The sequence below is a fragment of the Fusarium musae genome, chromosome 2, assembly GCF_019915245.1.
Source record: "Fusarium musae strain F31 chromosome 2, whole genome shotgun sequence".
In the NCBI taxonomy this organism is placed as follows: Eukaryota; Fungi; Ascomycota; class Sordariomycetes; order Hypocreales; family Nectriaceae; genus Fusarium; species Fusarium musae.
Window position 1 is genome coordinate 438107 of NC_058388.1, and position 26302 is coordinate 464408.

Consider the following 26302-nt stretch of genomic DNA (forward strand, 5'->3'; position numbering starts at 1 on the left):
GCAGCTGAGTTGATACTTATGTTCTCGCACAATGTGGACATATGCATGTTGGTGATATCCGGCTGGGCTGAATGTATTTATCCACCCAATCGGCTGGCGCTAAATTGAGGGGATGAGTGGTTGAAGTAAGTAGTCTTATCGACCCATTGGAGACAACGCGTGGATGATTGTAGGAAAGCGCTGTGACCTGATGTGCAATAGTGCGGGGTGAAAGCATGATGTTATTTATCAGCGACAAGACGTGTTTGGTGGTTATCAAGGTCTGAGGCTTGTTTAGAAGACATGCTGGGGTTGGGAGCCAGGGATGAGTTTGGCCTACCCTGAACATCTCGCGCGATGATATCAGTCGGATGTGACGGACATGAACTAACACCGCAGGCATCGATTACTTATCAAGGCTGAAGTGTTTCCTAAGCGGTATTATATTAGTTCGAATGATCAGCTATTGATTATATGCGGGCCCGGTTATGAAGGGTCCTTGCGAGAAGATAACAAAGAGTGTTTCCTGACGCTGCATCCTGGACAGATATATACTATCGAAGCATCTATATCACGCATGGAAAGTGGAGTAGGGCGCATTCAACTCCCGCCGGGAAGCACAGCCGAAGAATACAGGGAGGCAATTGCGAAACAACCCAAGGTTCGGAAATGGTGGAAGGCGGATAATTTCGAGAACGGCAAGACTTACAGAATTGGGTTTGATGAGGGATCTGCCATCAAGAAATGGTTTGAAGGCAGCACGGAAGAGCTTCTTCGCAAGCCGTTAGATGACAGGACTGATGGCAAGATGAACAAGGAGCCGGTCATGATCAATGTAACTCAGTCATCCGAGTTTACCATGAAGCGGCCTGACACGGATGGGAGTCTGGACTGGCCTTAGCTTTAACTAGGTACGTGGTATATTCTGCTAGTCTATCTCACGCTTAGGTGCACCGTCTCTCGGTAATCTAATGCGAAGGTTCCTAAGTTGAACAGTTCATTTCAAGCGGAGGGCTGGTAAGCTCGCGATGCCGCGCCATTTCTTGCTGAACTCTCTAACACAAATTAACACTAACATTTGGCATGTATTCGAATCAACACAAAGTATTTAATAGGCAGAAGATGAAAGTCTCGTGGAAGAAACCTCTGCATACGCAAATATCTAAGTTTAAAAAAGCTGTGCGGCGTACAAGATCCCAAGAAGTGAGAATGACAACATGAGGAGTACCGAGGCTTCCTGTAAGCCTTCTTTCTTCCAAAACAGCCATAGTATGAAGAAGGTTAATCCCGGAAGACACGAGACCACGATATAAATTACAACTCTCAAGCCGGACTTCCTTTCTCTTGCGACAATGCCCCAGAACCTCGATCGTTTCTCTCCACTGTAGCTGCAAAGCTCTTTCTTCTGCGGAATTCTGTCCACTGCATCACACTCGTTGCAAATTATTTGTTGGCTTACCAGACAAGCCTCAGAGCGAATTCTTCCATAGAAACGATCATAGAACTCGTGCTTGGATAATGGAGGCTCGTCGAGTGGCCTAGGCTGGTAGAAATAGTCTTTGTCAAATATCGGGGGGACACCGCTGCGACGCTCGCAATACCTTTCTGGGTGCCACTGCTCAAACTAATAGCGTAGGTAAATTTAGGACTAACATTGCCAAGAAAAATATTGGACATACCTGGTAAAAGTCGCAGTGAGAGAATGTCATGAGACCAAACCAAGTCATGAACCACCCTTTGACTTGTCGAAACTCGGATCTCATTTGGCGGAAAAGCTGCTCGTTACATAGAGACTCTGACTCAATAGCACTGAGCTTCAAGCCTCCTGAGTCTACAAAGAACATGATATATCGACTCGTTGACGGCATCGACATGGTCGCTGGGAGCCCGCTTGATATGATGGAACTTTGCCCAGGCGTCGCATGTTGTATCGAGTTTTGCTGATACTTATAGTTGCCTTTACCGGCATTCTGGCTGGAAGAGGGTTCGGTATGACCCCTGAAAAAGTTTGGTGATGCCGCAGTTGATGCAGAAGATGCAGGCAGCGTCTGAGCTCGGATCTTGACAACACGCCGTGCGAAGGCCTCTGGAACCACTTCTCTTCGAATATCTCCGCAAATCTTAAAGTCTGTTAGCTATAGTTTGGATCAACTGGATAGAAACTCACACATGCCCAACTCAAGGTAGCGAAATTGGGCGGTGGCAGTGGCTGGGGCTCCGAAAATGGCCACCAGTTCCACTCGTCTGACAGAGCTGCCCTGAATGCGGATGTTAACTTGTACAGCCACGACATTCTCCCACTTTCTTCCAGATCAATCTTTACTGGTTTCGAATATAGAAGTTCTGATACCGTCTCTGCAACTCTCTTGGACTCTGAATCGTTGAGTTCCTTACTCTGCGACTTGGCCAAACGCTTTAGCCGTGACTCAAAGGATGGGTTAGCCAAATCGACTAATCTCGTGATAAATGCACTGAAAGAGTTCGTAGAGGCGACAAGATTCTGTATGCTGAGCATATCTGGCTGGGCAGCTGGCTCATCTTCGGAGCTAGAATCGTCTGGCTCATCACCTTCAGACACCAAGTCGACTTCCCTGCTCGTAGCGGTACTCTTACTGACATCCTCTCTTTCCTCTTCGTACAATCCATTGATAATCTCACAAGAGAGCAGTCTAGATGACTTCTTGAAGAACCCACCTATTCGTGTCGATTCCGGATACTGCAATTCTGCTGACAAGTCTTGTCCAAATAACTTGAGTACTTTTCGGAGCTTGATTGTAAGCCTTCTCGGATTGATATATTCGTCATTCAAAATAGGCTGTATGAGCTTTCGTAGATCTACGGCGCTGTAGAGAAGGTCGATAAATGCCTCATTTGCTGCGCGCTGTTCAGTGCCTCCACCAGAAACAGAGGTAGGGGCAGTAGATGAAGATTGGCAGCTACTAAAGGCATCACTACTAGTGTAGCCATCAAAGCCATTGTCAAGATGATTCCAATCTTCCTCGACGAGATGGGGTATTGACTGATAAACGAAGCTCGAATTTCTAGGAGGGGCATCTTGCTCACTACATGGTTAGCGGTGAAACAATGCATCGATATTAGAACACACTGTCTCATAATATGTCCGTCGAGAAGATCCTTACGGTGGAAGGTCCTATTGCAGTTTTGAATGGGACACAATAATTCAGGAGGTGAGTGACTAAGTTGATGGCGCCTAGATTGTTAGAGCGATTTATCACCTGTATAGGCGATAACATACCTTAGGTGTTCTGCTCTAGAGAATGTCTGAACGGATTAGAGATAGAATTAATTTTTCTTCAAAAAGAAATGTACCTTAGGACATTGATTACATGGGTGAACTGGAACATGTTTCTTCGCCTTTGTAATCCTTCTAGTGATGGGCGTCAATCTGACGTGAGGCCCTTCGGTGGCCGCTGTGAAAGGCCTCGTTGGTTTGTGAGATGGTGGCTTCGAAGTCATGTCAGTTGAATCGCTTCTGAAATTTGTGTTGACGTGTTCGTCGTCCATCTTAGTTCATGTTCGGTCAATGATAGCGCTTGCGTCTTTTCTCGTTTCTGGCGTTCGACTTTACCAAGGGTCTAGAACTGAAATAAAATAAAGAGTGCTTTTACAAAAGGTAGCAGGGTAGGACTTGCAGGAATAACTTGCTTTACTGAAGAATCAGGAAGGACGTTGTAGCTAACTTTGGCTGTGGCAATTCAGAAAATTGGAAATTTATACAACTAAGTGATTTTTTGAGAACAGGTATGGCTGCCTAAATTCCAACATCGCAGTTGCAGCCTGATTTCTTGGGTTTGTTGATCATTGCTCCATCGGCCTCTCTGTGGCTTGCATATTGGCTGCGGCAAGGCACAAACAGGGGAAGTAGTGATCATTTTCAATGAAGCCAGCCGAATCCTACGCATTTGAAAGAGCCATAAGAATAAATGTAAAAGCTTGCGCAGTGTCTCGCTAACTGTAATAATGCTTTAGGCCTATCTATATTCAGTGAACACCTGCCCAAGCTAGAACTAGCGTCGCAGGTCTAATGGCTGGTAGCCTTTGCTCTCTAGCCAGGTTTTGTTGGTATATTATAATTTAGTATTATATTTAATTAGGCCAGTGTTCGTACCCAAAAAATCGCTGTCTGTAGACTCTTATAATTATTTGCGTGTTGATTTGCTTTCGGAGCAGCTAATAAAACCCGAAGTTTCACTCGGCCGAGTATAATGGGGACAGGAGATAAGATAAGAAATATGGGGCTCTGGAGATTATGCTTGTTTTTACTCCGTAGCATCCACAGACTTCCCGCGGGAAGCTTTGCTTACTTACCGTAACTTGGCCAGTAATGTTCTAAGGGTTATCCCCTGGATCTCCTTGCCGGCGAACGATGATAGAATCAACTTAACCCAGAGGTGCAAGTCATCAACTATGAAGAGTGTACTTAGTGCATAATGCACAAATGGTAATTCCTAGTGATAAAGGAATATAGTGTCCTCATCACCAGTGTTGGGAGCCTAAAGCTTAACCTTATGGACAGTAATCGACTATATGGTTGTTACGACGAAGGCCGCCGGTTAAAAGGTATCACAATGCTATATGTTCATAACACTATTGCAATAATACCGGTGAGGCACGCCTGAGTAGAAACACTCAATGGCCAAGATCGAAGGAGATGTAATTACACAAAGAAAAAGATATAGCACTGGAGAATGTACACTGCTCCATCTCCTGGTTCATAATGTTGAACCTAAGTTATCGACTGATATTTTGAAATGTCCATAAGACTGTGTCCACTCACATGAAGCTTGATCATCAATCAACGAGTGCTTCGCGATGAAGTGGACGACGAAGCACCCGAGGCACGTGAAGCTCCTGAAGCACTTGAGCTAGCTGAAGCTCCCGAGGCCTGAGAAACGCTCCCAGACGCGTTTCCATACATGCCTACAGGAGCGCTTTCAAAAGTGGAGGATGACTGCCGGGAAGAGGAGGATGGTGCAGAACTAGGAGATCTACTGTTAGCCAGACACCGGCGAAGCTCTTGGGGAATGGGTCGAAGTGCTTATCGACATGTACATACCTTTGGCTTCCACTACCTTGATTCGAAGATGGTCCAGCTGGTTGAACGCTTGGAGCAGGCTAGCGAGAACTATAATTACCTCAAGAGCCAGCTGTCGGTGGAGGCTGTTGAGATGGCGCACTGGGAGGAGGTGAAGCGGAGCCGTAACCAGGCCCAGGAGCCAGGCCAGTGATTGTCTCTTTGATGATACACTGGGGGATCTTCCTACGTGGAACCCATGACGTAGCAACGGATGTGATTTTGACGATAGGCACAACTTCCCGAGTAGTAGTTGTGTGGACATCAACGGTTACGACGAGCGGTGTTGGTTTCACGTGGACGGTCGTGTCACGGCATTGACCTAATCCTTCTGTCATTACAGTTAAGAATGGACTCTTCACAATGCAGCATGCCTTCAACGTTTGCCGAATTTGTAGAAACAATGACCTCCACGACAGTACGGGTAGACGAGGGCAGCTCTTGTGAATGCGTCAGTATGATACATCATCCCCCGTTCAGTAGTTTACAAACCGTTATTTCTTCATGCAAATGATAGTTTTGACGTAGCTTGTGACATTGTGTGTGCGGACGACCTTGAAATTTGCTATTGTTCCATAGACCGTAATTGTCGGGTCGCACTCTTCGAGAAGAGCCTCGCTCTCGATAGTCGAGCTAGCATTTGAAACCACGTCCGGCAGGTCTAGTGACGGTTGGGCAACAGTGCCATGAGCAGCAACCGGTTCTAAAGAGCGACATTAATTGTTAGTCGTAATGCATCTAGAGAAGTACATGTCGAGATCAGAAAATGAAGAACCCACCAGGACCAGCGACAGTAAGCCTAGGTAGGATTGTCACAGAACAGCCGACTGCATGAACCAGTTGGCCAACATGTTTGGTGCTCTAGTGATTCATAGAAGATGACGAGACGATGCAGGGGGTGTAAAGCACGACAGCAAGAAGAAAGCCACCGAGAGCGACGCTCGGGGAGTCGCTTGCTAAACAGGCTGCATCTCCTTTGCCCCTATCGAACTCCCTTGACATAAAAAAGAAATGCAAGTACAGAACAGATCATCGGCCGCCATTACGCAGCTCAGCTCTCCACAGTCGCTCCAGCTGGCCCTGTTTATCATGAGTTGCAGCGCCATTGCCTATAACGGGTGATGGCAAACGCTTGAGACGTGTGGACTAAGCGAAGGAGGCGGACAAAAGGTTCCCATGGCTGTCCTGTGACTCCGGTCTCCCATGCTGTAGCTGTGATACGAAGCTATGGACTAAGACCTAACTAGGGTCCGATATTACATTCCAGCGATGCATATCAAGTATTTCGTCCTGACAGAAACATGCAAGGAAACGTTCAGCCAGCCCCATTCTTTCCAGAATAGGAGAGGCTCTTGGTCAAGGAAAGGGACTAGAGCCGGAGGAGAAATTTCTCGTCACATGAATCAATTCGATCGACCGGTGCAGTCATAAAAGGGCGCTGTACTTATCTCGAAAGCAACGTCTTCTAGCTAGTAGATGCCACGACTGAAGAAGGGGCTGATGATAGCTACTCCGCGAGGCTCTGATGACAGACCTGGATCTTACCTCTATCGCGCCCTAATAATTGTGTAACTTGGTTCATGATGTCTCATTAGGTAAGCTCATAATAAGCTGTGTCTACTTCGTGGGCTATGGTTCTCATTGTAGCGAGTACCGGCGGTGCATAGCTACATAACGTCGTATCCTAGGCCAAGGTCTGGAATCATCCGAAACTGTTGCTTTCAATAAACCTTGCGCTTATGCACGCCACAAACCGCGGGTCAATTCCGTCACGCGTGGTTGGCACATAAGACAGGGGAAGGATGGCAGATCAGGCGGTCTATGCGTTGAACATCGTATGTTCACCGGCCTGCAGGCTGCATAAAAAGACGCGAGAGGAAAGGCTTAGACTACGGAGCATTGAAAAAGGCTAATACGGGAACCAGTTACTGCAAACGGTCTCGTTTGTCGTGGAAGCGGCTGGCTGGAGTCTATTGTGGGGATAGCTTCGGCAATTGTGGCTGGCTGGCTGCGGGAGGAGTCCGATGACCGGGTTGTTTCAGCGGCCCGCTGCGTAGTCACTCTTAGCTCAGAAAGGACTATTACGAGTAGTCATTACATAGCTTCTACAAATCATTCTGTATAATATTCTGTACGTATGAGGTATTTGTGAAGTAAGCACCAAGCCACACAGGGAACTCATTTTCGCTTATTGGTTTATATACGATCTGCCCATGAGGGTGAGGAGGGCATCTGATGACCGTGAACCTAATTACGAGGTTCTTGTTATAGCCTGGACTGGCTAGCCCCACTGCACTGTGTACAAGACCTTAATGGTAATAGCAAACTATTATCCTAGGCAAGGCAAAGCTAGAGCCAATTATAATTAATATACTTAATAACTAATATTAGAAAGATTTTTATTAATAATTATATAAAATCAAATTCTTTATATAATTATATTTTCTTAATTAAATATTTTCTATATTATATAGTACAGGTAGTTAGCTGCCCATAGCCGCTCGTGCGGGGTCTTGAAGACCTCATTGCATTAGTGTCCTAGCCCACTGTCTGTAGAGATCTGAATTTATATTACTTTAAGTAAGTTCTGTCTAAATCTGTCCTGCCAGCCAGCCTCATTTCTCAAAAAGGGTTTCTTCGTTCAAGCAGCCACCAGTAAATCCGTTCCTAGCAGGGCGTAGTAATTCACCAGTGTTACTGCGCAAGCATATGGTTGTGGCTTGGAATTCCTCAATTCCTCTACTAGCCCCGCTTTGACACTGCTGGAGACTGATGTATATTGCCAGAATTCGTCACACAATAGCGCATGCATGAACTTTGCCAAAAGGGCTAGACGACGGTTACGCAATACTAATGCATAAATCATCACATCCAGAATGAATTCAACGAGTGACTTGCCGCTCGCTGCCATCCAGAGCGTTACTCATTTGAGCGAGCGCAGGCGAGGTGAGGCACCGGTTTTCAGCATCAATCAACAGCTGGCTAGAGCAAGCTTTAGCCTCTACATGCATTTCTAGTTGTACAAATAGAAAGCGCTTCCCTATGCCCCTAACATCTCTATGCTGGCTTAAGTTGTCAGCCACAAGCCTCAATCGCAAATAAGCTGTTATAGCGCGTGCCTTTCGGCAGTTCAACCTGTCACCGCTTCATCACACTGCAAAGAGAAGGAAAGTGAATAATCACTGCTCACCAGACTGAGAAGTATAACTTGTGCAAGAGGAAGCCTTATCCAATGCTTGTAAGTGGCTGTAAGAGGCGAGCTGGCAATCCTTAAATGGCCAAAGTGGCTATTTAAGCCTTGGCTATGCGATAGTTTAGTAAAGCCTAGGCCAATAGTTCAAGGCTGGCCAGTCGCAAGTAGAACCGGTGCCCCGAATCACAGTCACATATCTTGGCGATTTGAAGTTTCGGTTTGTGGCTGGCGCTGGTACCTAATTTGTAATGTATCGTATTACGCAATCAGCCTTACAGTACGCGGAGCCCCTTAAGGCCCGCTGTCTCTACAGGGTATAGGATATACTATCAAGTAGCTAGCTGGAGCTGTTTTATAGGACTAGTAAGTTATAGACTTTATCTGCCGACAAGCCATCGCCGTGATCTAGACTCTGGTTAACCCAATATACCTGTGGCTATTGCGACATCATACGCTAACATTCGTCCATGGACAGAAGCCACATCACACATAGCAACTGACATATCTGATAGAGGTTGTGACTGAGCACACTTAGTGAGCTGATATACGTCTAAAGTGGGGATCAAGTGGCTGGCTGTGAAGTCTGTGGTGAGCTGAAATTGAATTAGTATGCCTCGTTAGTCTGTGACCATGTGACAAGTCTGCATTTGAGACATAGAAAGTGGCTTGAATCAATATTGCAGCTGTTGTACATATGCTTACAAAAAAGAGCTTCCACTAGACAATCTTGTCGGAGTGCCCAATACCAAACATGAAGCCAAAGCCAGGTATGATGTTCGACTTCACGCCCTTTTGCGGGTCGGAAGCATGGCTACCACAGCTGCTTCTGTCTATCACGCTTGTCTTAGTGTGTCTTCTCTGCATGTCCTGCTTGATCCTTGTTCTGATGTCAATACGGCTTGTGATGCGCAGCGCCAAAGACTCCCAGAAGCTTGAGAAGCAACGTCGAGAGTCGAGATGGGACGGCGAGAAAATTATAAAAGGCGTGACGGATCCCATCCATCATCTTATCGAAACAGCTCATACTCATCTCTCTTCCTTAACACACAAGCCAATAGCCCCTGCTTCACCCATTTCACCCACTCCTCCACCTTCTTCCACAAACCTACCTTCTTCAATAAACCCACCTGTATCATCAACCAGGATGTCTTCTCAACTTCAGGTGCGAGCAAATCCAGTCTCCAGTCCACCACCGAGTTTCTGACTTATGATCACAGGACGTTGCTACCGTTGCGACCCCCCTCGCCAAGCAAGACATCGTTTTCCATGTCCAGGCCGACTTCACCATCGCCTACTGGTCTAGCAAGAAACAAGACGAGAACCTGCGTGAGCAGTATGACACTGCGAACCTGAAGGTCAGCGGGAACTACATCAAGGTCAACCCGGAGCTGCCTATTCTTGCTGCTGTTGCGTATGAGAATAGTGGCCAGGATGTCGTAAGTTGAGTACCAGCTAGGTCAAGAACGAAGCTTACATTTCGCTTTTCCCCAGGTCCGTGTTTTTTACGTCGGCCAAGACTTTACCCTTCGTGAACTTCGTCGTGTTGGTGAACCCGGATCCAAGTGGTATGATGGCGAGTCCTTGAACAGCAAGGAGTGGGACATTGATTCGAAGAGCGGCCTGACTGCAAACATAGTCAAGACAGGCAGCATGGCTCAGCTCAAGGTCTTCTACCAGAAGAAGCCCAATAAGCTTAGCGTTGCCTACAGTGTCCTGAACTTTGTCCAGGACTGGGAGGCCCGTGACGACTGGTCCAACCGCGCTAATGTCACCAACTGAAGGAAATCGCTACGGGATAAGCTTTGCGCATTTTGTTTTATTCATTCCTTTTCAAGTTGTTTCTAGGAGGGTTTTGAGTCCGCGCAGAGGTTTTTCCCTTCTAGAAATAAATAGTAGTATCTGAGTTAGCAACACTTTAGTTCCTTTTATTACCTCAGGATCTTATACATGCTTTGAGTGATACAATATTTTCAACATAATACTCAGTCATGTTAGTAAAAAGAAGAACTGGACAACCCTACTGTACTTAATAATTAATTATAAGTATCTTATGTAAGCTCTTGTTCATGTATGACAACATATCACCGCGATTCTAGACTTCTTTCCAACTTCATCCCTGGAGTACCAGAAGCCTCCCTAACGACCGCAAACCTTAACACGCACGGCGGTGATAGCTTGCGGGGCAAAAGTTTTGGCCGAGACGATGGCGCGAAGAATGTAATAACGCAGTAGCAATTTAAGGTGCTTAATAAAGGTTAGCCTAGGGTTTCCGATGCTAAGATACCCGGCGAGGCAAGGCAAGCGAGTCTGTGGATCCTATATTGATGCATTTTCTATCTAGAACAATCTCTGCGTCGTGTCCTAATCAAGGCAGTCTCTAGTTCATCTCAGAAGCTATTACCCTGCAGCACCTTTATCTTGTTATTGGTCAAGGATGTAAAGGTCACAACAAGCTGACCAAACTGGCTAGAGAGGATGTATACGGGTCCCATGCTCATTGGCCATAGCAGTTACTAGCTACCCAATGCTCAGAATTCTCGCATATCACTACATCATGTCTTTACAGAGTCATAACTACTATGCATTTATCGCTGGCTATGGTTGTTGTAAGAAATCGCTCTAGTGATTTATCAATACTCGTTCTATACCCCGTTTTTTCAGCGTTGGCTAGCTACCAGATCATGTTTCGTATTGATTGGGTATTTGAAGTTCACAGAACAGCCAAGAATGTTGGTGTTGCCTTGTTTAACATCTCTGTTACACGGCCACCGCGAACTTGTAGAATAATACATCTGCAATAAGAGACTCCGTAAATATTGACGTTCACACGCTACTTTGTTCTGATTCTCTTGCATTCATCCTACTTTACCTGCTTCTGTTGTCCAGCCCTCTACGTGGCGGATACTTTGATGCCAATGGTATCACGAGGCATCAAAAACGGTTACCCTCGAAGCCACCTTGAGATTAACGAGTACTAAAGACTGCTAGAAGCACGTTTGACTTTGATCACAACGTACTAGTTTGTTATGTTATGTCAAAAGTTTAATCTTTTGTTTGGCTCATATATTAGTGGGTGGATTTAGGGTGTCTAGAAAAAGGTAGGTTCAGTCAAGCCCCTCGTTGGAGTAACAACTTTAGGATACTGCAGAAGTTGCAGCAATTGAACTTGTCACCAAAGCCTGTTTCCATGTCTGTGAACAATGCTCTATTTGGATAAGTTCAGCAGTAGTTTCCATAGAGAAAGACTCCTAACTGGTTCGCAACATCTCAGTTGCGAAAGCTCTGGTGGGCATAGAATGAGTTGATCTCTGGCCACAAGAAAGGAATACTCTGAAGTCCAGAGGCCAGGTTTAGTTCTTTATTGGTAGTAGAACTTAGTCTCTATTACTCCAGACTCCTTCAATCAAAACCGTCTTGTTCGCCATCAAAGTAATTCATCGTGCATACTTTGTTTGACTGCATGAACTCCTCTGTAGCCCGTGTCCACGAGCTACAAACGACATATCTCAACCATTTCGGGAAAAGTCTAACTGAGAATGGGTACGGAGTAAGCCCAATGATGTCCTCTGCAAAGGAACAATAGCTGTGCCGTACAGGCACCTATATCGTTACTAACTCTTTGCATTACATTTCTGCCCATCTTTCACTGCAACCCGCCTACCTAGAGCAATCCTTTATCATGTGAAAAGCGGTTGAGTTACACAAAGTCCTAGCGTCACGTGCTGTGAAAGTCACAGTCCTAGTTATCTAAAAATACCGATCCTACCACCACAGCCTGACGTGGATTACGAAGGTATCGATTGATTGCCCTATCTTCTGTACATTCAGACTAGCTACCTTTGGTTTCGACCAATTACAGCACAGTGTTTGGCAAGCCAACAAGTCACTCCAACAAGCTGAATATCTGAGGCCCCAAGACTCCATTCACAGGTCTGAGACCCCCCACTGACGACATCCTACGTCATGCTTAAATAGTCTGTGAAACCTCATTTGGTTATGGACCCAAAATTGGAATCATAAAAGTGTGTTTAAGACTTGTAACTAGGACGTGCAAGAGCTACCAATTTTATTAGCTATCAACACGTAATCTAGGGTGCACTGCCCTGCATAATCTGATTTAACCCACTACCTCCGATATTGAGTAATTCATAGTAGGCAACTGAAAAATTACAAGTCTATACCGTATTCTTCCCCTTCCAAACTACCAGGTCTGTATCTCTACTGTAACTCTAAGAGCCTCAAAACTTTGTTGAGACAGACTTGATCGCATGAAATGGCTCCTCGGCATCATCAGCTTGAAGCCAACGATGCAGCGTGAAGCTCTCGCTGACATTTGATTCGCTGCGTGACGCGGTGGCTTTTCCTGCTCCTTGGCCTTTAGGTGTCACGGCGCTTAGCCTGCGGTACGCCTTACCAATCCCCGGCCATGGTCTGGGCACTTCGATTTGCTGAGAGTGCCAAGCCGGGGCAGCGGTCGCATTGCCGTGAGCAGGGTTGAAAGCTTCCTATCTCACATGTCAGCGACACATTCACAGGCATGGTACTCCGTAGAAAGGAGAGAAAGCCTGCCCTAAAGGGTAAGCTCGACTAGTTACTGTACACTAGTACGACATACCATTGGTGATTCACCCTCTGGGCAGGCTTTTGCGTCTTTAGACATAGTCATGTTGAGTGAGTACACGCAAAGAAAGAAGAATTGTAGGTGATTAGCGTGAATCAGAAATGAGAACCGAACAAGATGTCAAAAAGAAGCTTGATGCCAGCTGGAACAGAATGATCAGACATACTGGTTTATATAGATAGTTTTACCTATTCATCGCCTACTACTTCGATAGTCATAGAGGTCTTTCGGAATACTTGGGAAGCCTTTGGGAACCTTCTGTTAACCCCGCCTGACCAATAATATAAAGTCATCTCGGATCGAGTCAGTAGCGGTTCAATATTGTCCAATTATATTCGTTGGGTCGCATCTGGGTCGGGACGTGCGGTTGAAAATGGTTTCAGATAACACGCTTGGACGGAAACCAAACAACATGTACTCAAAGATGTAACCACCTAAAGGTCACCAAGAGATCACTTTCCAGAATCTGCCACGTATATTTAGCGCAACCCCCCTTCTCTTCAATCTTGTTCCAATCCATTCCCTCCACCATCTTTCCAATTTCTCTACACAGCTTCCAGCTACTTTTTTAAGCAACTCACTTCTCCTTAACATCCTCTAGCTCTTGTCATATCACATTCCCATGGACAGCGCCCACTGGCAAAGTTCGGTCACGATGACCGACTGGCAACAGATGGTAGTTCCCGAACAAAACCTTGAAGGGACGGTTCAGCCTTCCCAGATACTTGACCTCGATCCCGGAGCTCTCGACCACCTTCTTGGCATTCCCGAAAATGCATCTTCTAATGGTACCACGCCGCGTATCACTCGGGCAGAGTGGGACCGACATAAAGAAGCCATTGTGGCCATGTATCCTTACAAGACCCTGCCTGATCTCATGAAGTATATGACCGACGTTTATACTTTCAGGGCTAGGTAAGGACAAGGTAATCCGGAACTATAAGAAACACTGTCTGACTAGTTTACAACAGCAAACAACAGTGGAAGAAGAAGCTTCGCGAGTGGAATCTCACCAAGAATCTCTCACACCAAGTGGCAAAATTCGTTGGCAAGCGAGGCCAGAGCCGGCACAGAGGGGGCAAAAAGACCAAGTTCCTCCTTAGGGGGGAACCAGTACCAATTGACAAGGTCCAGCGACACATGCAAGCCTACGAAAACCCTTCCAAAAGCCTGACAGGCAGTAAGTAAGACATCTTTCACCGATATTCTTGCGACTAATGCCCATTCTCAAGGCACTCCCGATGGCCTTACCTACACCACCATCAAATCCCCCGCTTTAGCCAGGCCTAGTATTCCCATTCCATCCCAAACAGCACCGGCTTCCGCTCCACAAATCCCAGCTCCAATGGCCTCTCCCCAAGCACCCTTCATACAACCCCAGGTCGGAGCTGAGATGGATCAAGTTCAAATGGCGTTCTGGAATGGTCGAGATCTGGATGACCTGCTGAAAGATGCTCGAAATGCCTCCCAGCTCGCCATGAAGGGAGATTATATGAGCGCCAAGCCCATCTTCATGGAATGTCTCGACGGTCTGGAGGTAGTTCTGGCGCCTACCCATGCCACCTTTATGAGTGTTCTCCAACAGTATGTCTATTATGCCGTCGACAATAAAGACTTTGACGAAGCAACAGCGAGAGTGCACAAGTCCTACAGTGATCACAAACAGAGGCTAGGTTCTCACGACAAGAAAGTCTGGCAATGCTTGGCGAGACTGGGTCTCTTGTATTACAAGAGGGGCATGGCATCGCAAGCATACCACATGCTTGTCAATGCCAGAAAGGGGCTTCTTGCTGCAACTTCTGGAAAGACTGAGGAGTCATACAATTGCGTGCTCGAAACGGTCAAAGCAATCATCTCCATATCCATCAAACATCATGACTTTGGCGAAGCTGAGCGGGAGCTGTTGGACCTGATCGCGCAAGCGGAGAGCTTGGGTGCAGCATATCAAGACGATGCGTTGAGCCACAAGCATGACCTAGTTCACCTCTACCATGACAACTGGTCACGAAGCAAACACACCTACGGGCATACGCCACCAAACCGGAATCAGACTGAGAGGTTTCTCCTCGAGATTATACACTTTAAGAGTATGTTTCAAGAGGTCACGCATATGCAAACATGCAGCTGGGATAAACTGCGTGACTTTTACGAGACTACAGGCCAACGAGACAAGCTAGAAGAATTGCTGCCAAAGCTCGAAGACCTTCTCAGCAAGGATGGGTTTCTGAGCGCTAGCAATGAGAACTTGCTTGTCTTTAAACAGAACATGATCAACTCGTTTTCGGCTCTCGGTCAATACGAGCAAGCAGAATGGTGGCTACTCCGTATACGGGATGAGGCTGAACACTATTCCTTCGACCGGGTATCCCTCAATATGCGGCTGGCTGATCTGTATTTCCAGATGGAAAAGCCCGACGACGGGCTGGTGATGCTTAAGGAAGCTCAGAGTATCGGCAAAGACATCCTCCCGAAGGATCACACGTTCCATTCAGTTGTCGTGCAGTCCATTAGCGATCGCAAAGTTTCAGGCGGATGCTGCCCAGAATGTCATGTTAATCCGCCGGGGGAGAATCGGAAGCTAAACTCTGCGATCCATGAACTCATAGGATCCGAGACTGATGTCGACTACCCTATGCAGTCTGAGCTTCTTGGCGCAGGTGATGAGTAGGATGAGCAGGATGAGCAGGATGATGAAGAAGGCTTCGATCCTGAGTGATAGTTTTGATCGTGTGTTTGAAGAAGTTAAGTACGTTGGAAACAGTTTGCCTTAGGTATGATCTTGTTTTGATATAGGTAGTCACAGAATGGGTTTTCTTTTTAAGTTTTTATTTCATATGTACGCTTTTAGCGCAGGTAGCTAATGATAACCCTATTCACAATCCAAGCCCGAAGTTGCGTCGTATTCCTCGCCCATTTTCCGTTACGCAACCATTTCTGTCTGTACTGGTGAATTAAGAGCCCAGAGTTGGTATACAGCAGTGGGATCTGACAGCCCTCTCCAAACCACATGATCAAGTGCACTGTTTACACAAGGCAAAGTCGCTGGTATGTCAGACGGCCGATCCAGTATCGTGTCAGCGATTTGAAGTACCGGCTCCAACATACTTGTCAAGCAGGCTCGAGAATTCGTCACACAATGCGGCCGCCGTACAAGACCGCTTCTTACGACCACGTGATTTTAGGAACTGAGCTTAGCTGAGAGGCAGACAACGTGATCCATGGTTGGAAACTGAGGGAGGGATGCAAAGCTGTCTTGGTCAGTCAGTTTCCGAAAAGCCTTCTAGTCTTACGATTTAACCAACGTCCGTAACCCCTCCCCTTCATTGATTGGCCCGCCAGAACGACCGACATAGATAACATGGTGATGCATTACGTGGCGAAAAGCCTAGATGCAACATACACAAAAGATAGCGCTAGTCAACTGACACCACTTCAAACATGCTAGCCAGTGTTGGGCCGGCAGGGAGCCTGTCCGCCTTCCGGGGCACTACAGCCGGACGGGCCGCAACGGGTAGGCTAGATCTACTTATCACATTTACATTGAGCGTGAGGTCGTAGCAAGAACGTTTAAATGTGCCGGCATACAGTTTCGAGAATTCAAGGTTGAACTATCTATGCCTCCAAGAGCCCTTTCTCTATGAGAGTTCTCGGCTCACAAGCCTCCTTGCGCTCAATGTTCTCACGCTTCTGGCGGAAGTGTACCGCTCCGTACCGTAGTAGCTCCCCAAATGTTCCCGGCACACAATCCTGCCCCTCGTTCTGATCCCACAACGTTCCGAGATGTGGTGTATGCGTCAGATTCTTCGCCCGTGTCACCTTCTGAAAGCTTGATTTGCTCAATAATCGCCATACAAGCTTGGACACATCCTTGTAATCTGTCGCATCCGGATCAGCATCAAGACGAATAGTCAAGAGATTGTACATCCGAGGGCCAATGCCATCGAAGCCCAAGGTTTTCTCGCCGCCCCAGACCTCGTGGAGCGCGTCGATGCAGAGAATGTTACGCTGCCAGTATTCAGAACTTTTGAAGCCATCGCCCGTGTCACGAATCAAGCACAAACGTTGCCAGCATAGAACCTGGGCAATGTACTCTAGAAACTGAGTTACCGGTACTTTCCAGTCCCAGTGAAAGTCCGTGGCGTCATCGTAGCGTATATCTTTGATGAATCCCAGCAAGGGATTGTCGCTGATACCCTGCTGGTGGGTTCGACCATTCCACAAGTGCATGAAGAGCTGGTGCCTAGGCCATGGATAATTAGTCCCCTTGTTATCGCGTTCTCATAATACTTACCATTTCTCCATGAAGACGTTGTTCTTCCGAGCGGCAACGAAGTGATTCGCAATCGTCTGGCCATACAAAACCGGTACGGCGATCTCGTACGGCGAATCTGGATCCGCAAGCAAATCCCAGCAAATGCGATCGATGTGTCTAATAAGAAGACACCCGACGTCCATACTCACACCCCCGTACCGGAAGAGAAGCGGACCCCGGATGCAATCAGCAGCATGTTGCCCGGCATGTTGGCCATCCATGGTTCCGCTCAAGAACGCCTCAGGCAGCATCTCCCTGTCAATGAACTTGAGGACGTGATTTGGAGAATTGGGTTTCATATCGAGCACTCGAATGGTCCAATCAGGCCCACAAATACGCACCCAACCGATGACATTTCGCTGGCACCAGGAGGGCATAGTCCGTAAACCTGAATCCCAAAAAGCCCAGATGTTCTTCTCAGAAGTTACAGGCCTGTACTGCTCTAGTGAGGAAAGAATCTCTTCATCGGATCTGAGGTCAACTGGTTCAGTTGCCTCAAGTTCTGATTGATACTCGGGAGGTATAGCGAAATGCATGACGCGAGTTTGAGTCTGGGAAACGAAAAACAATGAGTCTTCTTATTCAAACACGCTTTGAGAAGTGGTGAAGATCTCATTTTCCAAGTACGTCTTACTCCTTTATAAGTTTCCACTCCTGGGGTGTTTCTGCGGTGTGATACAACAGATACTTCCATAGCGTCTAGATTTGCGATCTTCCAACTGCCGAGCCGAGGAAGCATCTGCCTGCCCGCTTACTCTTATCTCTTCTCGTATCCAAGAGACCTTGCTGTAGGTTTGAACTTACTTTGAGGCCAACCATGTCAGCTTCCTTGTCAGTCAATGATCGCCTATTGTATATGCCGGCCGGCATTTCCCAACTCTACGTGGTCTGATAGGCCTGATATAGGGCCCGTTCCGTCCCAATCCTGTGAAAGTAACGTAGTATGATGATGCGCATTGTTAGAAAAATGTGTACCCCATATTGTAGCCACGGAGCATCAGACTTCCTGTAGTAAGTGATTCGTTACAACATGTACCGATCAGAATGGAGGTACGCTTCCTTGGCGAGACGCTTGCGTTTAGTTGAGAGAGTGACATTAAATACAGTCTTATACTGACGAAAATAACAAAATCTCTAGCTAGTCTCACTCCCCTGAGTATAAAACGTGGCAGGCCAGAATGGTTTGCACTACCACAAGTAACAAGCGTCCCGGCGGACCCCCAAATGAATAGTACCCATCCATTTACCGGCGACGCTACCGTGACGAGGACATCTAGGTAGTCCTTCGGGTGAAGACTAAGTGGAGGCTCGACATAGCCAAGGTAAAGCCGTCCCGTAGACCAGCAACGAAGTCTCTAGCAACATCTTGGTGTGCCAGTTCAACATTGAACTTCAGCAATATCTGACTGGCTACAAATCGAATTTCCATCAAACCAAGCTGCTTTCCAACACAAGAGTATTGTCCTACAGCCCAGCACAGGCATTAGCTAGGCCAATACATTCTGGACTTGGGGATACCATTACCAATTGAGAATGGAACAAAAAGTGAAGGGTCTTTCGTGAGTTCCTTCTTTGTTGTCCAACGTTCCGGGATAAACTTGTCAGCATGCGTGAAGAGTCTCTCATCTAAGTAGAAAACCATCCGTTAGTCCCTTCAAAACTGCAAGGTATTATTATCGGACCCCATGCCTCGATTAAATGTGTAGGTTGGAATTGTTACTACAGTATCCCCTGGAAGATGCGTGCTGCCAACATCCAAACCCTCAGGCGGAGTCATTCGCTGCAAGCCTGACGGGATAGCCGGGTAGAGGCGCATAGATTCGTTGATACAAGCTTGCAGATATCTGAGCTTTGACAGACTTGAATGGTCTGGTTTGCCGTGATCTGCGTAATATTGATCGAGTTCTCTCTGGAGATGAAGGCAAGCTTCCGGGTTAGCCGCCAGCTCGAAGAAAAGACAGGCAAGTGATGCCGCCGTAGTATCACTGGTGAACGATTAGTTCCGACATCATCCACTTGCTACAGGACATCATACCTGCCCGCTACAGCGATAAGCTGAGCGTCTCCGTGTAAGTTGATGGTATCTTGAGCAGTCGGCTTGTTGAGAGCGTCGTAGTCAGAGAGTATCCATGAAAATACATCTGGTAAATCCGGCTTGTTCTATAATACAAGTCGTTAGTACATCACGCAAGGTGCCCACCAGAACCCATCTTTTGCATACCTTCTGTCTCCAGTCGACCTGCCGCTTGAGCCATCCTTGAAACTCAAGGTTCTTCCAATTTAATACCGGAATGCGTTTAAGAAGTGGAAAGATCCAGGGCAGGTGACTCAGCGAACCAGCCATTAGCATGTTGGAATGGACCAGTTCCATAAATGGGTGTGCTGTTCCGTTCTTGAGCATATCGAAACTTCTTCCAAAGGCCAAGTTACCCATAACATCAAAGCTATAAAAGTTAAACCATAAAGATGCGTCAATCGGTGTACCCTGGGATGCCTCTATCTGCTCAACTAGTTGGGTAGTGTACCCAGCCACTCGTGCTTCATACTCTCGAAGTGCTTCTCAACATGTCAGCCCTCCTCGCCTGATATTGATACTGCACTTACCCTTGGAGCTGAAAGCCATGTCCCATGCCTTACGTCGATAGGCATGCTCCTCCTTATCTCTGGTCATCTGTAAAGCTTTGATAGGGTGCTCGATGCTGTACCAAGGGCCTTTAGTACAAAGGGAGCTGTTCGAATGGAGAGCTTGCAAAGCACGTGGATCTATGATAGATAGTTCGGTAGGTCCTGTAACATGTGAGTACCACCGCTTTTGTTAGTTTTTGAGCCGGCGAAAGAAGTATCGGCATAGAACAACTACTCACCAACCCGAACAATATCCCCATATTTTCTATGCAACTGCTGCACCTCCTCAAAAAGACGAAATTCTTTGAAGGCATGAAATGTAATGTACAAGTTGGACAGCTTGGCACAAAAGGGGCCTGGAAATCGACTCAATCGGTGAAACCAGCCGCGGTAGATGAGCATGCTAATTGACAGTCCCATCAAGACTGATAGTGTGAAACAAGACGATATGGCAGTGACTTTCCATACAGGGGAATCTCCACCTTCGACTGCTCGAGCAACAATGTAGACCAAAATGCTTTCGAGGACAGCAAAAGCTTGCAAGATGGTGAAAACGTAGAGGTTCCATTCGCCTCGGCGGAAAACGAACAGATGAGCCAAAACACCGAGGACGAAAGACAGGCAATAATAAGCCGGATAGGGGTGAGCGTGTAGGGCAGCCATCGGAATCTAAGTCAATGGGATTGTTGAGTGAACGAAGGCAAAAAAATAATTTTTCTGCCCGCGGCAGCATCTCTTATGAGCTATATATCACGACAGTATAAATTCTGGGCCGTTGTCGTACAGGCTTGTAAGTTTACGACCACGCATCCGTCCGTGACAAGGTTGTTCGAGGGACACCGATCGTGACTGTAGTAACGTTGTCTCCCCCCCGAGTGGCACCCTAATAATTAGAAATCCCGCTATGACCTCGCCAAAGCATATGATGTTACGGCTGTAGTAATCTAAACCCATTCTAGTTCACCCTTTCGAGAAAACTCGGGTGTCTGATCCAGGCACCTGACGACCCCCTCGGCTGTACTAGCAATGCTAAGAATTGAAGCATCTTCTGGGCCAATGAACCCCTCCTGAACCACGTTGCCTAGCCAATTGACGAGCCCGTCAAAGAATCCGCCCGTATTTAGTAGACAGACACCACGGTCATGGATACCTAGCTGATGCCAGGTGACTACCTCAAAGAGCTCTTCGAGAGTGCCATAGCCACCACTCAGTCCAACGAAACCACTTCCCTCGCCCCCAGTGATTACCTCTTGGATCATCAAGCGCTTCCGAGTATGCATATCCTTAACAACGGTTTGCTTACCGTATCTGGCGTAAGAAGGATCCTTGGGATGTCTGCCCGACTCTTTGGCTTCGTATTTGAGTAGTGCCTCGGGGATGATACCATGCACAGCATCAGGCCCAGAAAGGTCAACGAGAGTGCTTGCGATTGCGCCCATCACTCCAGTTGTGCCGCCTCCGTACACAATCTTGATGTTGTGTTCCTGACAGATTCTGCCAAGTGACTTGGCAGCTTCGATATGGGCCGGGTCGTTACCAGATGATGAGCCACCACTAAATAAAGTCAGCTTCTTCTGCGCCCAGCAGTGGGAGATAAGACTTTCTTACAAGATGCATAGAACCCGAGGCTTAGATCCGTTGATAGAATGGAAACTGATCGAAGTTGAAGCATGGCAGAAATCGCTCGCCATTCGAATTGCAGGTTTCTCAACGTCCAAGATCCAAGATGTCTTGTCAACAACCGTAAGGCTCATGTTGGCAATTTTCTCAGCGTGTAAAAACGGTCAAAGTACCTGGCGAATCCATTCGAGTTGCGTAATCCCATATTGAAAGGTGTTTGCTTTCATCGAGGCTAGCCCAGACTTGAGAAGCTGATCACAATGAACGTCCATTTTCCGAGCCGCCAGATATGGGTACAACTCCTGATAACCAATGGCCTTCCAAATACCCTTATGAAAGTCGGGCTTTCCTTTCAGATGCTTGTCTTCGAGGACTTTCAGGCCTGAAAGTTCTTCCATAAGGCCTGCCTCCACCATGTCATCCAGTCTGGATTCGATGTTGCTTAGATACGTAGACTGGTGAGGCAGCAGAGTGATAGCAGCCATACGTCATCCCCGGTTCAAAGCATCGCGCAGGAGAGGCAAAGTGAGCGATGTTGATCCTCCAACGACTACAGGTATGACCCCATGGTCACGGAGTTCCTCCAATCTTTCGATCGCTTCTGCCACAAAACTGGTTGGCTCTTCGTTGGCCTCCAAATATCCGATCATATGGTGGTCGACTCCATCCGTTTCCTCAGTAGTAGGCTTAGCAGTGACAATACTCCCGGGGGAGTAACACTGCAGACTATCGACTAAGACGACTTGGCCATAGATGGACTTGGCTATAGAGACTCCTAATTTAGTCTTGCCAGCACCTGTAGGGCCAAAAACGCCAATCATAAATCGGTTGGTGGACTCCATTATGGTGGTGTTACGACGATAAGCTAGTAGTATGAATGAGAAAGTATTATTGTCTGTATGAGAGTGTGACGGATAGAAAGGAGACTACGATTTTTCACTCCGAAGTAGACGTAAATTTATACCTATACACACTGGACATATCTTGCTCTGCCACGAGTCTGAGCCGTTGACGTGTAAAGTTGCATAAGCCCGAGTCTCTAGGTTCCGAGGCTTACGGATGAATTCCCGTCATCACGCATAAGTCTACAGTAATTCAGGCCGTTCAGGCAATACCAAATGCCGAGAGTGGTGTCAGCGAGACATATTTTTGAGTGACAGACTGAATATCAAGGGCAACGAAAGAGTTTGACATCAGCAATGGAACTTTTGTTCAAATCTGACCGTAAAAGAGGCTCACGCTGTACACTCTATGCTTACACCATCATACATGCATATCATGTCACCAAGAACTCGGCACAACTTCTAAGGTAATCCATTCTATGGACCTAGACTGCGTGTGTGCCGGTGTTGAGTTTGGTCCGACCAACTTTTGCTTCATTAGCTTTGGTTGACTACCCTTCAAAGTGGGTTAAATAGATCATGATTAAAGCCATCATTCTTCAAGCCTCGCTATTTCACCCCTACTTTCACACTCCTCTGTCTGTAACGTTTCTTCCACTCAAGAGAGTAGCAACAAGTGTACTTCGTCAATAGCCCCGGCCTCTGACTACGGACACAGCACTTGACATACCACTGTCTTGCCATGCCGCCGGTTTCCTGTAAGCTTCCAAGCTACCAGCGAGTGCTTGTATAGGTCTCGTGTTGGTTTTACATAACTCCGCCTTTCGCATTCCCGGGTTAGATTGTCACAGTATTCACTCGAGGATTTGTCTGGGACAGAACTTGTAGGTGAATGATACTATCTAATAGGCCTGCTAGTACACAGTAACAAGAATCAGGCCTGGATGTTCTCAGCGAAAGAGCCGGATATAGGTGGCCGGAGCTTCTAGTCCGTTCAACAAGGATGATTATTAGCGGCTTGGATGCAAGGGCATGGCAAGCAAGAGCCTCATTTCCGCTTTGATTCCAGGTGTGCGTTGAAACATTGCAAAACTAAGTTTCTTGTTGCTTTCGGCACGGGACGTGTATTAGATTAGCGGGTGCAAGCCGATTGGTTAGTGCGTTACCATCACCGGCAGGCAATCCGTGGCAGGCAAAAGTCTGCAGGATTCGGAGTCTTAAGTGCCGGCGAAGGCAATGGAGGGCAATGCATATCATTTTAGCAAGTGTTGTGTGGTAGCATCTAAGCATCGCGTCTTATAACTGCCGATGCATGTGATGAGGGAACTAGGTATTTTTGGATTTTGGAATTCATTTCCCGTCGCCCCCGGTATCCTTCAATACGGGGCATTGAACCCGACTTCTACTTTGAAATTGCTGTGAGTATACTTCAGGGTTGTCCTCCTGTGCAGGGGCTGCACAAAGAATCAAGCTGCTGCTCACAGTATGGAATCGGCGCGCTCCCCCTCATCAAGAAGCTTCACATGCCAAGCCATGGCATCACATGGGGTTAGAGAGCTGTCAGGGGAGCACTGTGATGCGCGAGAGAACAGGCAATAGACGAACGACAACACTCGGTAAACCTTGCCGAAACTTTAAGATCAGGAGAGGGAGTCCTTGCGAGTAATGCAGAAACTAGCGCTGAGCAATATTCGAACGAGATTAATTCAGTTTTGAATCTGTATTGGACTCTTGTCAGATACCGAGCCTTGTTTTCATGGCTGCAATTGAAGGGTTGGCCTGCCTCGTATCAGTATCCCTGCACAAGACAGTCGTCCTCGGCCACTGAACATACTCGTATGAGGCATCTGTTATAGATCTATCTACTTGGTTGTTGTATACGAAGCACGACTGCGGTAGGAAATGGTATATTTTTAGTGGCTAGGCTAGGCGTAGTCTGTGTGGGATTAGGAGGGGCTCGGGATGGCCGGCGGCCTTTACATAACTCAAGGATAGATGCGAATACGAACCCACTTACAATTTATCATAGAGCCTAGAGAGCATATCAGCACCAGAAAATGATACTTCATTCAGTTCTTCTCACCCTTCTTGTTTTCATTTCTCTTTCCTTGTGAACGGAGTTTTATTAGCTACCTGAGCTTAATCTGGGGTTACCATCCCGCACCTTTCTCGTTCCAACAAGCATAAACGCGTCATCAAAGATCAGCCATGGCTAATAGGGCTGATTCCAACATCATCAGAAGCTGCAGCGCATCGTAGGAACATGTTCGATACTGGGCTACCGTAAGCTGACTGCAAACAGAGAATCCATATATACCGCCAGCCATGCGCTCGGCATCTACTTCCGCATCGCAAACATCGCCACCTTGACCATTCCGAGAGCAAGATTCAAAAATGGCTCTGCGTTACACTGGATACGCACGGCCGTAGCCCAATTCATGCTCAAGCAGCCGGCGATGCGCGTTGGCATTATTGGCGAAGACTCAAAACAGCCACAGTTCGTTGCCTTGTCGTCTGTTGACTTTTCTCAACAGGTTGAAGAGGCGGAAGCAGCACCATCTGTCGATTCCGTGGCTAGGAACCTAGAAAAGTTATTGTTGCAGCCATGGCCCGATCTTTCGAAGCGCCCAGGCTGGCACGTTCGGGTCTTCCGTGAACCAAACTCGGGAGATAAGAACGTCTGTCGACTGCGAGTTTGCTTGACCGTCCATCACGCCATCTACGACGGGGAAAGCACTGCAAAGTTCCACATATCCTTGACTGACGCTCTCAACAATCCTGATCCCGCCGTCTCGCTGATGATGGACAAAGGTCTCATCGTGAACTTGACTGACCATCTCCACGACTACCCTCACCCACAGGAAGAGCTCATCGACTTCACTGCAAACATCTCCTGGATAGTATCCCAACTCTGGAATATGTATGCACCGTCATGCCTCAAGCCATTTGCATTTCAGAAGTGGGCGGGCAAACCGTGCAACCCTGACATTCAAGCCGTCAACATTCGATACCTTTCGCTAAGTTCCGTACTCACTCAAGCTGTAGTTAGAAGGTGTCGTGAGAAAAAGACTACGATGACAAACCTTCTAAATGCGCTGTGCGCTACGTCGTTGGCGAGACGCGCGCCCCTGACCAAGCAACAGGGCTTTGTGAATCTCACAGCTATCAGCCTTCGACCGTGGATTTCCGACAAAGTGCCCTTCAACACGACTTACATGTCCAAGTGCGCATCATCACACGCGCAGGAAATTGGGCCCGACGTCCTGGCTAGGGTTAGACAGGATGGGGATGCCAACGTCTGGAAGCTCGCGGTTGAATTGCGACGGGACATGAAGAGAAGAACAGACACAATGCCCCATAACGATTTTTCGTATCTTTTCCGTTATGTTGGCGATTGGCGTGATATCTTGCAGGCGAGATACGGAAAGCCGAGGCGGGAGCTATGGACGTTGAGCAACCTGGGCTCTAATGCCGTCCCGGCGTCCAAGGGCCCTTGGGAAATGGAAAATATCTTGTTTGCCCAGTTTGCGCCGGTTTTTAGCTCTGCGCTTGCGGTTAATGCTGCAAGCGTTGAGGGCGGAGATATGATGGTGTCGTTTGTATGGCAAGATGGAATCCTAGACACAGAACTCGTACAGGGGGTGAGAGACGACTTGGAAAAGTGGCTGTATGGACTTGGCAAGGAGGGGAAGCTAGGAATTTCGTCGATCTAGATCAAGAATGAACTGAACAGCGATCTGTGCCTCTGTCTCAGAGGGCTCTCACGATTGAGGATTCTAGTTGCGTGGATAGTTCGAGGCTACTCTCAGGAGTGTGAAGGCAATTCTCAGATACGGGCATCACCCTCTGTGATGACTGGCGATTTGAGGCCAGGAGGGGCAGATATCAGTGATCGTATACTTTTCTGATTCTGCTATCGTCGCAGCAGGAGACCAAGCCCATTCATATGGTCTTTATGTCTCAAACGGCCAAGGACTTCGTTATCTTCACTTCTCTCAATGAAGATAGCTTTCTT

General features: G+C 47.3%; 8 protein-coding genes across 8 annotated transcripts; 4 read left to right on the plus strand and 4 right to left on the minus strand.

The window, feature by feature from the left end:
- Positions 1 to 556: 556 nt before the first annotated feature.
- J7337_002103 (uncharacterized protein) lies at positions 557 to 1145 on the plus strand (the record flags this gene model as incomplete). The annotated part of the gene is made up of 2 exons (XM_044819836.1): positions 557 to 814; positions 1095 to 1145. 2 exons carry the CDS (start codon positions 557 to 559, stop codon positions 1143 to 1145), a joined length of 309 nt encoding a protein of 102 aa, XP_044684136.1.
- Positions 1146 to 1621: 476 nt separating this feature from the next.
- J7337_002104 (uncharacterized protein) lies at positions 1622 to 3344 on the minus strand (the record flags this gene model as incomplete). Its single annotated transcript, XM_044819837.1, has 6 exons — positions 1622 to 1627; positions 1659 to 2099; positions 2147 to 3020; positions 3086 to 3130; positions 3236 to 3250; positions 3310 to 3344. The coding sequence occupies 6 exons, from the start codon at positions 3342 to 3344 to the stop codon at positions 1622 to 1624; spliced, it is 1416 nt and encodes a 471-aa protein (XP_044684137.1).
- Positions 3345 to 9411: 6067 nt separating this feature from the next.
- On the plus strand, positions 9412 to 10046 carry J7337_002105 (uncharacterized protein; the record flags this gene model as incomplete). Its single annotated transcript, XM_044819838.1, has 3 exons — positions 9412 to 9429; positions 9485 to 9703; positions 9759 to 10046. The coding sequence occupies 3 exons, from the start codon at positions 9412 to 9414 to the stop codon at positions 10044 to 10046; spliced, it is 525 nt and encodes a 174-aa protein (XP_044684138.1).
- Positions 10047 to 13510: 3464 nt separating this feature from the next.
- Positions 13511 to 15556, plus strand: J7337_002106 (uncharacterized protein; the record flags this gene model as incomplete). Its single annotated transcript, XM_044819839.1, has 3 exons — positions 13511 to 13803; positions 13860 to 14068; positions 14121 to 15556. 3 exons carry the CDS (start codon positions 13511 to 13513, stop codon positions 15554 to 15556), a joined length of 1938 nt encoding a protein of 645 aa, XP_044684139.1.
- A 944-nt stretch (positions 15557 to 16500) lies between these two features.
- FCK3 (putative glycosyl transferase fck3) lies at positions 16501 to 17736 on the minus strand (the record flags this gene model as incomplete). The annotated part of the gene is made up of 2 exons (XM_044819840.1): positions 16501 to 17128; positions 17180 to 17736. The coding sequence occupies 2 exons, from the start codon at positions 17734 to 17736 to the stop codon at positions 16501 to 16503; spliced, it is 1185 nt and encodes a 394-aa protein (XP_044684140.1).
- Positions 17737 to 18473: 737 nt separating this feature from the next.
- Positions 18474 to 20488, minus strand: FCK2 (Cytochrome P450 monooxygenase fck2; the record flags this gene model as incomplete). The annotated part of the gene is made up of 7 exons (XM_044819841.1): positions 18474 to 18664; positions 18725 to 18826; positions 18890 to 19185; positions 19236 to 19360; positions 19422 to 19756; positions 19805 to 19987; positions 20065 to 20488. 7 exons carry the CDS (start codon positions 20486 to 20488, stop codon positions 18474 to 18476), a joined length of 1656 nt encoding a protein of 551 aa, XP_044684141.1.
- Positions 20489 to 20769: 281 nt separating this feature from the next.
- FCK1 (Bifunctional cytokinin biosynthesis protein) lies at positions 20770 to 21579 on the minus strand (the record flags this gene model as incomplete). The annotated part of the gene is made up of 2 exons (XM_044819842.1): positions 20770 to 21379; positions 21434 to 21579. The coding sequence occupies 2 exons, from the start codon at positions 21577 to 21579 to the stop codon at positions 20770 to 20772; spliced, it is 756 nt and encodes a 251-aa protein (XP_044684142.1).
- A 3164-nt stretch (positions 21580 to 24743) lies between these two features.
- Positions 24744 to 26000, plus strand: FCK4 (putative alcohol acetyltransferase fck4; the record flags this gene model as incomplete). Its single annotated transcript, XM_044819843.1, has 1 exon — positions 24744 to 26000. The coding sequence occupies one exon, from the start codon at positions 24744 to 24746 to the stop codon at positions 25998 to 26000; it is 1257 nt and encodes a 418-aa protein (XP_044684143.1).
- Between the last annotated feature and the right edge of the window lie 302 nt (positions 26001 to 26302).